This window comes from Chionomys nivalis, chromosome 6 (genome assembly GCF_950005125.1).
Source record: "Chionomys nivalis chromosome 6, mChiNiv1.1, whole genome shotgun sequence".
Classification (NCBI taxonomy): Eukaryota; Metazoa; Chordata; class Mammalia; order Rodentia; family Cricetidae; genus Chionomys; species Chionomys nivalis.
In genome coordinates this window covers 93,838,524-93,853,504 of record NC_080091.1, presented here as the reverse complement: position 1 = coordinate 93,853,504, position 14,981 = coordinate 93,838,524, and the positions used below count along the sequence as shown (strand labels likewise).

General features: G+C 44.4%; 1 protein-coding gene across 26 annotated transcripts in view; it reads right to left on the bottom strand.

The window, feature by feature from the left end:
* Nucleotides 1-7,802: 7,802 nt before the first annotated feature.
* The window catches only part of Sec31a (SEC31 homolog A, COPII coat complex component), a 58,809-nt gene continuing 51,630 nt past the window's right edge, over nt 7,803-14,981 (bottom strand). For all 26 annotated transcript variants that reach the window (XM_057772786.1, XM_057772792.1, XM_057772794.1 and 23 more), the window contains 4 exons: nt 12,637-12,900; nt 11,128-11,247; nt 9,344-9,415; nt 7,803-8,361 (listed from right to left, as the gene is read on the bottom strand). In XM_057772786.1, the coding sequence (XP_057628769.1) occupies nt 8,182-8,361; nt 9,344-9,415; nt 11,128-11,247; nt 12,637-12,900 (636 nt within the window). In that variant the 3' untranslated portion in view covers nt 7,803-8,181. The remainder of the gene's footprint in view (nt 8,362-9,343; nt 9,416-11,127; nt 11,248-12,636; nt 12,901-14,981) is intronic.

The following is a 14,981-nucleotide window of genomic DNA, read 5'->3' as shown; positions in this document are numbered from 1 at the left end:
TGTGCTCTGCTACCAGGCAGCAGCCTCAGTTCCAGGCTGTGTGTGCATATGTGTGCATATGGGGGGGGGTGCACATGCATTATTAGACACCAGTCATATATACAGGCAATCCACAGAAAGCAATATGAGCTGTTAGAGTTCACTGCTTAACTTTCTTGTTATACACTCTTGTGTAGTCCCAGAGATCTTAACGGAGGTGCTGACATTTGTACAGCAAGCACTATGCCCACTTAGCCATCTCCACAGCCCATTTGCCAAGATCTTTGGGGGGCTGGGGAGACAGCTTAGTGGGCAAAGTGTTTGCCTTATAAGCACAGGGACTTGAGTTGATCCCCAGAACTCACCTAACAAAGTTGGGGTGCTGGGAGGCAGAAGCAGAGGCAGGTGTTCACTACACTGAGAAAGAACCAATCTCAGGAAAACACAAAAAAAAAGGTGGGCAGTGCCTGAGGAGCTGCACCCAAGGCAGCTGGTCTCTCTACGAACACTTACACAGGTACACACACAGTCCCCACACATATGCACTCCCCTAACAGATAAGCTTGTAGAGATATACACAAGTCAAAGAATACCAAGATATTTTAATACGGAAATTCAGGCTTCACAGAGGAGAATGAAGAAGACTCATGCCTGAGTTGAAAGACACAATGAGTCCCACTTGTAGGCGCCGACTGAGGGAGTGGGCATTTGACCACAGGCGCTAGTCTCACGAAAACCACCAAGCGTCGCCACAGACCTGGATGGGAAGTCAGTCCTACCCACTCTGAATTAGCAAACCTGAGAATTCTGTGACTCGGGGGGACACAGCCTCTCAGATTTTCAGTGTCACCCAGTATGGTATAGGCATTGAGACAGGTCAATGTTGGGGGGTCTCTGTGGAATTGCCAGCCTATCTCAGAAATTGGTGTTTTATGTGCAACCTGAGATGGTGCCGCACTTGGAGACCTGTGTGCCGTGTGTTCTCTCTAGTGTGCCAACCCTAGTTTTTGTTCAGTTGCACCCACATGGGAGCAAGTGTGGGTAGAGTTCTGAAATAGAAAGGCAGTCAGAGGCTATAAGGGAGAGGTGAGGTGAGGAGGGTAAAAGAACACACGTGCTATGAAAATGGAGGGGGAAATACTGTAGGTGGAAGGGTAAGATAGAAGACAGAGCACAGTGAAGGGCAGAATCAACCCAAACCCAGCATGCATGAAAAAGCTACACACCTGTTGTTAAATGTGCTATTGTAAGTGGAGACTAAGCCTTCTAGTTCCGTTGGTAGCGCATGAGACTCTTAATCTCAGGGTTGTGGGCTTGTGCCCCACTTTGGGTGCTATTTTGTAAATGGAGACTGCTTGCTCGTTTCCTGGCCATCCAGACCTCAATAATAATAATCACACAGAAACTATATTAACTACAACACTGTTGGGCCAATGGCTTATGCCTATATCTAGCTAACTCTTATATCTTAAATTAACCCATTTCTATTAATCTGTGAATCACCTTGAGGCTGTGGCCTACCAGTAAGGTTCTGGCTGGAGGCTGGTGGTTGGCGGCTTTCTCCTTCGGCAGCTACATGGCACCTCTTCGACTCCACCTACTCTCCCTCTCTGTTTCTGTTCTCATTTCCTGCCTGGCTTACTCTGCTAAACCATTGGCCCAAACAGTTTTATTCATCAACCAATAAAAGTAACATGAAGGGCATTCCACATCAGCTAATGTTAAAAATTTAACTTAAAAAATAGAACAAATTTCAAAAGCAGAAAAGAGGGCTGGGGACACAGTTGGGTATTAAAGTATTTGCCTAGCATGGCCTAGACCCATTCTAAGTAGAGGGAGGAGGGAAAGGAGGAGGAAGTAGAAAGGGAGCAAGGAAGGGAAGGAGAAAGGGGGAGGTAATGAGAGCCTTTGGGGGCCAGCTCCAATGCCCTCTCAGGCTTCAGGGAGGAAGCAGCAGCCAGCAAAGGACTCTCTCACTCCATGCTTTTCTGATTCAGTTTCTTTATTGTTTCCAGTTTATACATATACACACACAATCAGTAATTCTCTGGCGATAGCAAAAATTACAAAGTTTGAATTTCTCAGAATTATGAAACAGATAAGAGCTGCACAAAGCAGTAACTGTCAGCTTCCTTTATGGGTCAAGGTGGGCGAGGCTAGCAAAAACTACCATGGGAAGCTCTAAAGGGTGACAAGGTTTATTTGGAAAGCTTTAAATTCTAAGAAGGAAAAAGGGGGATTTCATGTGAGACATTTCTGTGTGATTAATTAGACTACAGGTTTGTGATGGATAAATGTAAAAGGGAGGAATTCAGGGACGGGTACTCTCTCAGCCCGCTGGAGCTGTGGTGCCTGGGAACAGTTCAAGGTAGCCATGGAGACCAGCGTAAACTGCAAAAGATGCAGAGCCTGGTCCCTGTCAGCCTTTTTGCCAATGTTAGCTGGCTAGAGGGATCTCTCAGATCTAAGAATTACATCTATCACCCTAAGCGGTTAGAACAAGAGGAATTTATGGTTATATAGAGCAAACTCCGGGGCCTGACAATTTCCAGATAGCCAGAGATACACAGAAAAACCCATCTCAAAAACAAAACAAATTAGGTCAGCCTTAGCTTAGGCTTATCCCACTAGCTCTTATAACCTAAATTAAGCTGTCTCTATTAATCTACATTTTTTCATGCGGCCTTTTGCCTTTCATTCTGTATTTCTTCTTGGCGTCTGTCTCCCTTGTGTGCCTAGATTCATCCCGAGTTCCTCTCTGTCTGGGAAGTCCCACCTATCTCCCTGCATAACTAAATGGCCATTCAGCTTTTTATTAAACCAACCATATCTTCATACAGTGCAAACAAGTATTCCACAACATTTCCCCCTTTCTGTCTAAATAAAAAAGGAAAGGTTTAACTCTAACGCAGTAAAACTATACATAATAAGAACAGTTATCAGGTAAGAATTACATTTACAATGTCCAGTCCATTTGTATTTGGTAAATTTGGAGAAATTACTCCATCATTTATCCTATCTCTGTGAGTTCAAAGTTTTACACCCAAACCACTTTCTATCATAACTTGCATTACCAACCTAAAATAGTTTTTTAGATCTCAAAACATTTTCTTAGATAAACCATTTAAGCTTTTATGTCTCTCAACCTTATACAGTTCACATCTCTTTTTTGAGTTTCTTTTTTGGATTTGGCGACAAGGAAAACTGTAAAACTATATTTAATCTTCAGCCCCGTCAAAGACCTGAGGATATATTGCCTAAGTAGAAATGATGGACAGCCGGCTGCCTAACCAGTCACCCATATTTCCTCTGCAACCTTGGGGCATCCATCTTTGGCCTACAGGCCTAGAATATCTGACACACTGTTCTGTGAAGCGGGATATTCTGAAGGGCTGTCCTACCTTGTCTTGGCAAAGTCCAGCATTTACTTTGTGTCTTGCTTGTCTGATTTGGACAGCATACTGCCAGCAATTGAGGCAAGGGCAGTTTCTTGCCCAGTAGCTAACTTTGCCACTGTATGTCCAATTTCCTTGTGTCTCTTTGGGTCTCCCTCAGTGCCCAGACTCACTTTTTCCTGGAAATCCTGCCTAAATCCACTGTCTAGCTATTGGCCATTCAGCTTCAGTGTAAACAACATAGCCTACGACCTGAATGGACATGCACCCCCGTGCCAGCTAATCTTGAGTTCAAATTACTATTTTTATACTATATATTTGTTGTGACTCTTCCAGAAGCCATGCATTTGGCTCAGTCTACAAGCAGCATATGTGGGTTTGGGCTCAGAGAACTCAGCACGGAAGAGCAGGCAGGCAATCAGTCAGGATGGGCAGTGTATCCCACTGACAATGATACAGAGGTAGCATCTCTTTATGAGACTAGTCAAGGTACATTTAAGACCGATAAAAGTGCTCCCACTGCTCAACACAAAGCTAAAACGGTTTACAAACTGAACCAAACCCCTCCTTCTTATTTCTTCACCTGCTGCCACCACAGCTCTCAGAAATAGCTCCTGTGAGAGAAGACAGTATGGAAAGAACTTTTCCTGCCCTCTGGTTCCCCTGCCCTCACTAACACCCATCTCCTTTTCTCTCTGGACGGTTGCTTCAGTCCCAAGGGCAGACAGACAAGTTCCTGTGGGTTTCTCAGCATCAGCTGTTACTGTTTCTGTTCCAATGCTCTCTTTTCCTTCCTGCTTTGTCAGTTGCCATGGGCTGCCCTTAAAAGGCTAAGGTTCTGCTGTTCTCCAGCAGGGGGTAGGGATCTGTAAACAGAGTTCAGGAATGTCAAAACGGTGACCCAGATTTGCAGCACCAAAGGGAAAGTAGGCAGCTGGCACTCAGAGGTAGCCCTTTGCTGGTGAGAAACGGGTGCACAGAAGGGCTGGGGGTGGTATATGCACATGGCCAAGGAGGAGGCTCACTACTTAGACATCATAAACCATCTCTTCTGTGCTAACCGTTCATTTCCCATCTTCTCCAGACTGGAAAGCAAAGGAACTCTCAAGGGGAAAAATTTCCGATAGTTGTTTCTGTTCTTTCTTCAAATCTTGCTGCTCATCCAAGTTCATTTTCCATCCCCTCAGAAGGCTTGTAGATGGATCATAGACTCCAGGGCCCTGAGTGAGACTCTCCCCACTTGTCTTACAGCCAGGGAAACAGAGGCAGAGCAAAATGACATGTTCTATCAGTGGTAAAGCAACCTAAGACTCCCAGATTAGAGTCCTCCTGAAGACACACTTCCTGCAGCTGGGACCAACTAGGCTAGACCATCACCTACAGCTTCTCTCCAGTCCAGAACCCTGGGGCTCCTAACTTCTTCCTGTTGTGGTCTGCAGGGGGCACCCTCTAGGGCACCAGGGGATTTACTGACTCTAAATGACTTCTAAGGCTCCCAACCTGTGCCTGCTCCCATACTCCAATGGTTAACAGCCCCATTAGCTATACGGCTCATCCCACAAGGCTATTCTTGAGCAGCGCTGAAGGGTAGGTACATTTCATACAAAGAAGGGTAGAGATGGGAGCTGGAAGATGGCTCAGTGGTTAAGAGCTCTGAGGACCCGGGTTCAGTTCTGAGCACCCACATGGCAGCTCACAACTGCTTGTAACTCCAGTTCCAGGGGATCTGATGCCTTCTTCTGGCCTCTGTGGGCACCAGGAATACAAGTGGCACCGACATGCATGCAAATGAAACATGAAACACTCATGCACATAACATAAAAATAAATAAATCTTTTAAGCAAGTAAACCTTAAAAAGCAAAGGCAGAGTGTGTCCTGATGCATCTCTTTGTCAAAACCTAGCCCTACTGACCAGATTCTTATAATCTTTGTTTTAGAATTGCACTTAAAAATAAAAGCATAACACAAGAAAACTGAACATATCTGCGATCACCAAACAGTAGCTGTTGCCTGTACGTGAAGGATAAATGTGTAAGAGGGAACCCTATCTTTCCAAGAGTAAACAGCAACCACCTGTACCAACCTGAGGTACATATAGTCCAGACTGATCTTATTATCCTCCTGCCTCAGCTGTCTGAGTGCTGGGATTACAGGTGTTATCCCCATATAGCTCGGCCATCACCGACCTTTAAGCAGGGTTAGCATTAAACCAAAAATCCTGAGCTATAGAGCCATATATTAAAATAGAACCATTTACAAAATCCAGTTTATCCTCGAATAACAAACTCCTCTTCCCATAATCTTTATACTTTGGAGGAAAAAAAAAACTGATTGGGGTTTAGCTGAGCTCACCTCCATCTGTTGATATGAAACATCCCCAACACCCTACAGTGGGGGAAATCAATGTTGCATTGAAAAGAGTCTAGCTCCTCTGATGCCAGTGGGGCTGTTGTAATATGAGCGGCGGCGTCCCGGCACCCGGCCGCCCGCATGGCTAGCTTATGCCCCGAAATAATTACACGGAAACTGTATTCTTTTAAACACTGCCTGGCCCATTAGTTCCGGCCTCTTATTGGCTAGCTCTTACATATTGATCTAACCCATTTCTAATATTCTGTGTAGTACCACGAGCTGGCTTACCAGGGAGATCTTAACCTGCGTCTGTCTGGAGTGGGAGAATCATGGCGACTCCTGACTCGGCTTCTTTCTCCCAGCATTCTCTTCTGTTTACTCCACCCACCTAAGGTTTGGCCTATCAAATGGGCTAAGGCAGTTTTCTTTATTAGTTGAAAATAACTCCTCCATCATGGGGCCAGGGCTTTGTACCCACACATGTGGAATTGTTGGCACTGGGTCACAGCCGCACTGCTACCTATCATGTGTCTCGCCTTCGCGTCTCTCTCTCCAGCTATGGCATTCTCACGCCAGGGAAAATACACCCTAATAGTGAGAAGGCCATGAGTGAAGACAATTCCTTCACCTTCGGTTGGGGACTTGAGCTCACATTGCAGCTCAGGGTCCGTCCAGAAGGCCAAGGGGTTGCCCCAGTTACTGGAGCTGAGACCATCTGCCGAATCACAGGAGTGATTCGTGCATGCTGCAGTTTTGACGTCGAGCCTCCTGACACTTTGATGCTAGCACTGTGCTTTTCCAACTACGAAGTTGAGCTTTATTTTTGTTTTTTGGAGATAGGGTTTCTTCTCTGTGTAGTTTGAGTCTGTCCTGGAACTCTTAGACCAGGCTGGCCTGAAAATCACAGAGATCCCTCTGCCTCTGCCTCCCAAGTGCTGGGATTAAAGGCGTTCGCCACCTGCCCCCCCCCCCCAAAGTTAACTATCTTTAAGTGTGTATGTGGGCAGAGGGGCGTCTACAAAGGGAACTGAGCAGCTCTTGCAAGCTGCTTCATGCAGGCTGTGAGAGCCCACTGGACCAACGCTCAGCTCCCTCAAACAGCCCATCAACCCACACAGCAGTCTCACTATGCATTTCCTGGTTTTCTAACCTGCTTAGAAAATATGGCATAAATGAAAATTATTAGTGTTCAGTCCTCCTCCAGATACAATGGGAATCAATGATTTTTTGCTTGTCACACTGTTATACGTAACAGTAGATGAAAGTCACCTGACAGAAAACATGACTGGAAAATATGTACCTTTTATTAAGGAGCCTGACTGTAACAAACGTTTTCTTTCTGAACTTAGCTTTAAGATTATAGGTAACTTACTACCTATACAGGGGAGCAAACCTCTACTTATGAAACGAGACAATTCAATCTTGAAGCCAAGCAGAGCACTAATAATGTGTGCTGCAGATATGCAGTGCCCAGTGCCCTCCTGTTTATACTGAAAGCTAATGGTCCACGCTGCATTGGCATCTGCCAATACCTATGTACCTACATGCTTGGGCCAGGCTAAAGTGCATTTCCCCCCTATAGCAGCGATGCTCAGCATCAGGGCTGAAACCCCTTTGGGGGGTGAATGACCCTTTCATGGTTGCTGCATTTTGAATATCCTGCATATCAGATATTTACATTGTGATTCATAACAGAACCAAATTATAGTTATAAAGTAGCAACAAAATAATTTTATGGTTGGGGTCAGCATAACATACGGAACTGTATTAAAAGGTCACAGCATTAGGAAGGTTGAGAGTCACTGCTCTACAGTGATAGGAATGGGACCCGGGATCTTATATATGCCAACGAGTGCTCCATCACAGAAGTACAGCCCCGCTCACAGGGTTGGGAGATGGCTCAGTGGGCAAAGGCCAACCCTGACACCTTGAGTAACATCCCTGGGAGCTACATGGAGGAAGGAGAGAACTGGTCCCTACAGCCCTGACTTCCACATATACACAGTGGTATACCCATAAAGAAAATATAATAAAAATGTAAAGAAATAAAAAAACCACAAACATGTAAGATAGGATTACACACTTTAATCTGATTGATGGAGAAAGTAGGGAAGACATGAGAGAAATTTAGTTTTAGGTCCATTTTATACACAGCCAGATGCAGTTTTTCTAAAAAGTACACCAAAGATTTAAACCCACTCTGTCAGAGTCCTCAGGAAGCCGCTGTGTGCAGTCCAGGGCGGACACTATTCGCAGAACAGGAAATCATAGTGGGCAAGAGGGTTGAATGGAAGAAAGCACCAGGGGTCAAGCAGTTCTAGGGTGAGTGTACCTGCAGAAATAACGTCAAGGCTCCTGAGTGGCTGCACAGAAACATGCTAATGAGGGGTTGGTCCAGTCTTTAGCATGGCTATCTTTGGAGAAGCGGTGATGGCAATGGGCTGGGCTGCTGTCTCAGACGCCCAGCTTACTGGCCTGACTGAGTACAACCTTGAGGACGGGCATGAATGCGGACGTCTCACTGAAGTTGCTGGTGCTGACGATGTGCGTGTGGACGCTCAACCCTTCCGAGTAGTTCCTCGTCTCAATGCTCCTGGCAATGCTGTGCAGACCGTTGATGATGGCTGGGGAGAGCTGAAATAAAGGGACTGCATGAGGGGCTGTCCTATGAGACCCCAAGAGCATTAACTCCAGAGACTGACACACAGCCTGAAACAAGAATGTAAAACTAGCTAGCATTTCTGGAATATTTATAAAGCAAGCAAACATGTTAGACCAAGTAAATGTTACATTTTAAAGTAGAACCATGGTAAGATGGCTCCTGCAAAGTCACTGACTACACATGCATCAGTCTCTTCTGGCATTTAAATTTTTGTTTTTTTACTTTTTTTCTTTGCAACTAGATCTTGCTACATTATACAGTCTGGTTTCAGTCCTGGGCTCAAGTGACCTTCCCTACTTTCTCAAGTTTACCTGGCTGTGTCTTCTTCCTCTCTGTGTCTAACGATATGTTCTGCTAACACTGAACTATGTAGCTGAGGATGTACTCCTGACTCTCCTGCACCCACCACACTGGCTTGCCCGCCACCTCTTAAAATCCAAGTCCAGCTCTCTGTCGTGGTGTCACTCAGTACACCCCTTACTTTAGCAGACTCTCCTTAGGATCAGTCAGAGACACGACCCTTCCTACTAGATCAGCTTGCTCTGCTCTGGTTCTCACGAGTGTGACAAACAGGATTACAACACCGTCAGGTGCGCCATTTGTCCCTCCGCTCTGTCATTATTTTTTTTTTTTTTTTTTTTTTTTTCCGCTCTGTCATTATTAAACTCTCAAATGGAGCAGCAGGTGAGTTCAAGCGGTCTCCTTGCTGCGGACCCTCTGTCATGGAGCAGCAGGTGAGTTCAAGCGGTCTCCTTGCTGCGGACCCTCTTCCGTCACAGAACACCCCCTGGCCAGGCTGTGACTCCTGAGAGATGGACGAGAGTCCCTGCCTTGTCTCTGGTTTCTGACACATGGCCATGAAATGAGCAGCAGGCCAGCTACCCTGGGCCACGCAGTCCAGTTTGTGTTTCTGGTCTTTGCTAGAGGGCTCACTTTGTCCCAGAAATAACTTACTGTCTGTTCCCTAAGTTTGTCGTACAGAAACTCCAGGCGTTTGCTGGCATCATCTAGCTTCCTCTTGGTTTGCTGCAGAAGAGAAGAACAGGCATTACACTTGAACCTTTCGATGTCAACAATGCAATGGAGCCACCATGACCACAAGCTCGAACAAGTGGCTGGAATGGACATTAGTTCTCTACTGAAGGCAGGGAGGAGAGGACTCTCTTTCAAAGCACAAAATGGGGTTTAAGAAAGCTTCACGTGGATCGTGAAATTGCTTGACAAGAAGTGACACGTTCAAAGACCTTCAGTGACAGCTAAGGATCAGTGCCATGGAAGAGGAAAGTGACTGGAGACGATGTAAGAAGAAAACAGGGAAACTGTGGAATCCCATTTACACACTTCCCAACATCTGCTCTGTTTAATCTGCCTCTTTCCAGGCCTCTAAGGCACCAGAAAAGACAAAGGAAGCATCTCTGGCAGTAAGATGGGGTGAGTGTCACAGCAAGAACACTCCCCTAGCATGTGCCCCGTCCCCCCGGTGTCATAGAGAGAGCACCCCCCTACTATGTGCCCCGTCCCCCGGGGGTGTCATAGAGAGAGCACTCCCCTAGCATGTGCCCCGTCCCCCCGGGGGATGTGGATCCCCAGACCTCCTCCCTCCAAAACAGATGACTAAGAGTTAAGTGGTGAGACAGACCCATAAATTAAGAGTCACACCCTGCTTCAATCCACATACTCAAGTGCATAGTGGAAACCTTTCCAAACACTAAAATGAAAGGTTTTAAAAATAAACACACCAACTAGCCTTAGAAAAAATCACATCATTCTTATTGAAAGTCTACTATGTCCTATACTGGAGACAAAGTCTTACAGATAAAAAAAAAAATTTAAAAGATTTATTTACTTATTATGTATACAATATTCCTCCATGCCAGAAGAGGGCACAAGATCTCATTATAAATGGTTGTGAGCCACCATGTGGTTGCTGGGAATTGAACTCAGGACCTATGGAAGAGCAGCCAGTGCTCTTAACCTCTGAGCTATCTCTCCAGCCCCCAGATTTTTGATTCTAATAAATGGGAAAAATAATAATCACAGTATTTTTACACTAGATGGTCCAAAATGAACAGGACAGGAGATTGGCAGTGTTGGGGGAGTAGAGAAAGTCCTGAAGCTCTGACGTGTGAGCAGAGGTCTAAATTTGGCTTAGAGGAGCTGGGTGGTCAGAAGGGGCAGCAAGCACAGTGCCGGGGTGTGTGTAGGCAGGGATGCCCAGTCTGCGTCTCAGCAGAGGAGATGAAGCCAACAGAGCAGCACTGCACACTAAATGTGCTGCACAATAGATACTGTGTCTAATAAACTACTCAGCAGGTCTTCCCCTTAACTTTCTCATCTGTGAACGAAGACTCTACCAATCATAAGGCTGCCATGAAGGTCAAATGTTCACTATGCCACCGAGTAAACTAAGTGCAAGCCTTATTAGCTCTGACACACAACCTGTAGGACCTGGAACAAGGGACTTTATAAAAAAGATTAAAGAGATTTTTATTTTACTACTTTTATGTGTATTAACGTTTTGCCTGCATGTGTGTGCACCACATGTGTGTACCGCCTTCAGAGGCCAGAAGAGGGTGTCAGATTCCCTGGGAGTAGGATTACAGACAGTGGGTGGCTGCTATGTGGTGCTGGAAATGAACCCAGGTCCTCTGCAAAAGCAACAGTGCTCTTCACTGCTGACCCAACTCTCCAGCCCAGGTGATACTTAGAACTAAATAAACTCAGGGGAAAATACATACGGGATCTGTGGCTGAAGACAGGCAGCGCTGGATAAGATCTTCAAACGTGGTCTTCAGAATGAGGTGCTCATCTGGAATAGGTTTCTTGGTAATTTTTTCTGTTGGCAGAGCCTGAACGTGCTGTAAGAATTAGTATTACAAAAACAATCAGAAATGACCATAAAGTATTTCATATACAAAATCCTGATTCTATGTGAAAGAGAGGACCAATCACCTAACAGACAGAAAAATACAATGAAGACTTAATGTGTGAAATTACCCAAGATAAGATACCATTATGAGTGCTAGCGCTCCTTGAGCAGCTTGGATTTTATATGGACTGGGGCTCTAGCTAAATGGTAGGAAGCTTTTTCAATGAATGTGAGGCCCTGGGATCAATTCCTACCTCTCTCTCTAACACACCAGACACACACACGCAGCCTGAGTAGCTGACTAGTTACATACATAACCTTATTGTTTACCCTAGCCTTCTTCTGTCCTTTTACTCCTTTTCTGGTTTTTGAAGACAGGGTAAGAACCAACTCAGATGATGCAACTTGCAGCACTGAGAACTTCTTTAGTCAGGATGATCTCTCCACAACCACCTACAGCCTTCCTCTCAGGCAGGACTTTGTTCCATTTCCTCATACTGAATACTGACCCAAGCTCTTCACATTTTTATGTGCAGGTTAAAACATCTTTGTCCTTCTAAGTATCACTGTGAAAGGTGTTAAGTGTTTTTAACTTCTGGGACTCTGCCAGCTAAAGTATGAAAGTGACGCCCTCTAGAGGCACAGCCAGCTAAAGTATGAAAGTGTGGCCTTTTAGAGGTACAGGCAGCTAAAGTATGAAAGTGACGCCCTCTAGAGGTCCAGCCAGCTAAAGTATGAAAGTGTGGCCCTTTAGAGGTACAGTCAGCTAGAAAGTGTCTCCCTCTAGAGATATAGCCAGCTAAAGTATGAAAGTGTCGCCCTCTGGAGGTACAGCTAGCTGAGTAGGTTTTTTGTTGTTGTTTGTGGGTTTTTTTTAAGTTTTGTTTTGTTTTTTCCTCAAGAAAGAGTTTCTCTGTGTAGCCCTGGCTGTCCCGGAACTCAGAGATCTGCTGGCCTCTGCCTGATTGCTAGGATTAAAAGTGTGTGTGTCACCACACCCAGTTTAGCTTAGTAGGTTTTAAACAAACACATTAAATAATGTAACTCATAATATTTTTATTTAACATTTTAAAAAGAAAAAGCTATAAAATAGCTTTTACTTAGCAACTTCAGATGCAATAAATACTCAACCAAACTTAAATTGTGTACTGACCAGATTAAAATACTATAATTACTGAGACATAGTAAACATGCACTCCCAAAATGTATGATTCTTGTCTCAAAAGCTTCCATATAACCAAGTAATTGAAAAATAATATACATATGCACAATCAACCTCCTAAAATGGGGTTGCTATTTTGAAACTAGAATTGTGTAAGTTTACATATAATAAAAACGTACTGAAGTGAGCCATCTTCCTATGCCAGATTTATGTTACCTGGATGGTGTTCCCAATAGGAGCTCCCGGCGCCCCTTCAATGTTGGGCTTTGAGAAAGATGGGGGCATGCCTGTTTGACCAAGAGGTTGCTGTACACCATGGAAGGGCTGGCCACCTGCAAGGTGCGGCTGTGGGAAGGAGGCCTGGCCTGACAGTGGCCCAGGAGCTGAAGGTTGCTGCTGCAGCATCTGTGACTGGGGGTCACCAGCAGGGTTCATGATTGGTGATGTAATGGGAACAGGAGGCATGAAGTTCTCAGGCATCTTTTAAAAGATGAGGGGAAAAATTAAAACACCAAAACTAGGAATAAGAAGAAAAACATTTCCTTAGCAGCTGTGGGACAATGGTCTTGTACCCTGGAAAGATCTGTCACTTGTATTTTAATAAAATGCCGATTGGCCAGTAGCCAAGCAGGAGGTACAGGCAAGGCAACCAGAACAGAAGAATTCTGGGAAGAGGAAAGAGTTAGTCTGTAGTCGTGACCCAGCCGCAAAGGAAGCGAGATGAGAATGCCTCACTGATAAAAGTACCAAGTCACGTGGCTAACACAGACAAGAATTATGGGCTAATTTAAGATGTAAGAATTAATAAGAAGCCTGAGCTAATGGGCCAACCAGTTTATAATTAATGTAGGCCTCCGTGTGTTTCTTTGGGACTGGACCTCTGCCAACACTTAGCTAATAAAACTAAAGGTCTTAGAGTACTCATGGTTAAATTTTCATTGCAATGGAACCCTTTTTCAAATGGAATCTTATGCAGCATCCCAGAGGCAAACATCAGTGTAGATCTATATGGCTAACATGGGTGAGGAATACACCAAGGGTCATTTCTCTGTCATCTCACACAGACTCACAGTAACAGTCACAGAGGCCATGGCATTCCATGTAGCAGTACAGGAACCAATGTGTCATACATGTGTGCTCATATGTTGCATGTGTGCATGTGCACATATTAAATGACAAAAGGGTGTCAGTTCAATTTCATAGATCACTAAGTAGCTATTATTTGGCACTAAAAATAGCAGATTAAGTTTCTGGTTATTATTACCTTTTGTTGGGGCTTCCTTACTAACTTAATGTCTCCCAATTTTATGTTCTAACCTTTCAGTATTATACTTGAAGGAAAGAAATCACCAAGAATTTCAATTTCAATATATATAGCTTCAAAGAAGGGAGAAGAAAATTACCATATTGTGTTCAAATTATTGACACTGTGTAATAATTATTGACATATAAACAATGCTAAGTACAGGCATTTCTTCATTTAATATTGTGACAGGGACAGCGAAATGGCTCAGTGGGTAAGGGCAACTTCCACCAAGTCTAAGGCCCTGAATCAAACTCTGGGACTTAAATGGTGGAAGGAAAGAACTAACTCTGCAAACTGTCTTCTGACTTACAAACACACATTGTGGCATGTTCACAAGAGTGCATGACACACACACACACAAAGCATGTGTGAGCACATGGGAAAAAAATAAGAAATATTTAAATATTAAATATTTAAAAAATATTACGAGGGGATGGGGAGATGGCTCGGGGGTTAGGAACAGTGGTTGCTCTTCCAGAGGACACAGATTCAATTCCCAGCATCCACATGGCAACTTACAACTGTCTGTAACTCCAGTTCTAAGGGATTTGATACCCCCACACAGCCAAATATGAGACAAAACACAATCATTAAAACATTGCAAAAGAAAACCTAAAATGTAATTATAAATTACACTGGTTACAAAATACAACCATGATCACTGCTAGAACTGAAACAATTAGGAGCAAAGTGTGAAATCCTGTTTCCTGCTGCTTGAGGCCTGCAGGAGAGTGACACCCTGCCTTTTAAGGGGGCTTTCCATTATAGCCGTCACCAGAAAAAGGTTTTACTGAGGTTGGTCACAGGTGGGAGAGGTCAGCTGATGGGGTCTCACTACAGGGTCCAGATAAGACTGGCCTCAGACTGTGACCTGTAGTTGGGATCTGGGTTGTGTTTGTTTACTGGTTCGTGGTCTCTTCTTCAGAGGACTGAAATAAGGGTCAGCATAGATTTGCAAAAGTGGTAAAGAGACTTTATTCAAAGCAAAAAAAGGAGAAAGGTTCGGATTTGAAACCCACTGTCAAAACTGAGCACATGAATGAGGTTGCTCGGTGGTCCTAGGTGTGTTGCTGTTGTTGTTTGAGGTTTCTTGTTAAGATGTCTAAAGGCAGGCTACTAAGAAGTATAGTTTTTGTTCTCTACTTTAACTGATAAAATAATTTATAAAACTATTTATCCACTGCTTAGGTCTACCTCACAATACCTCTGGTTTTAATCACATGCAGGCTAAACCGTGTGTAGACACAGCAGGAAA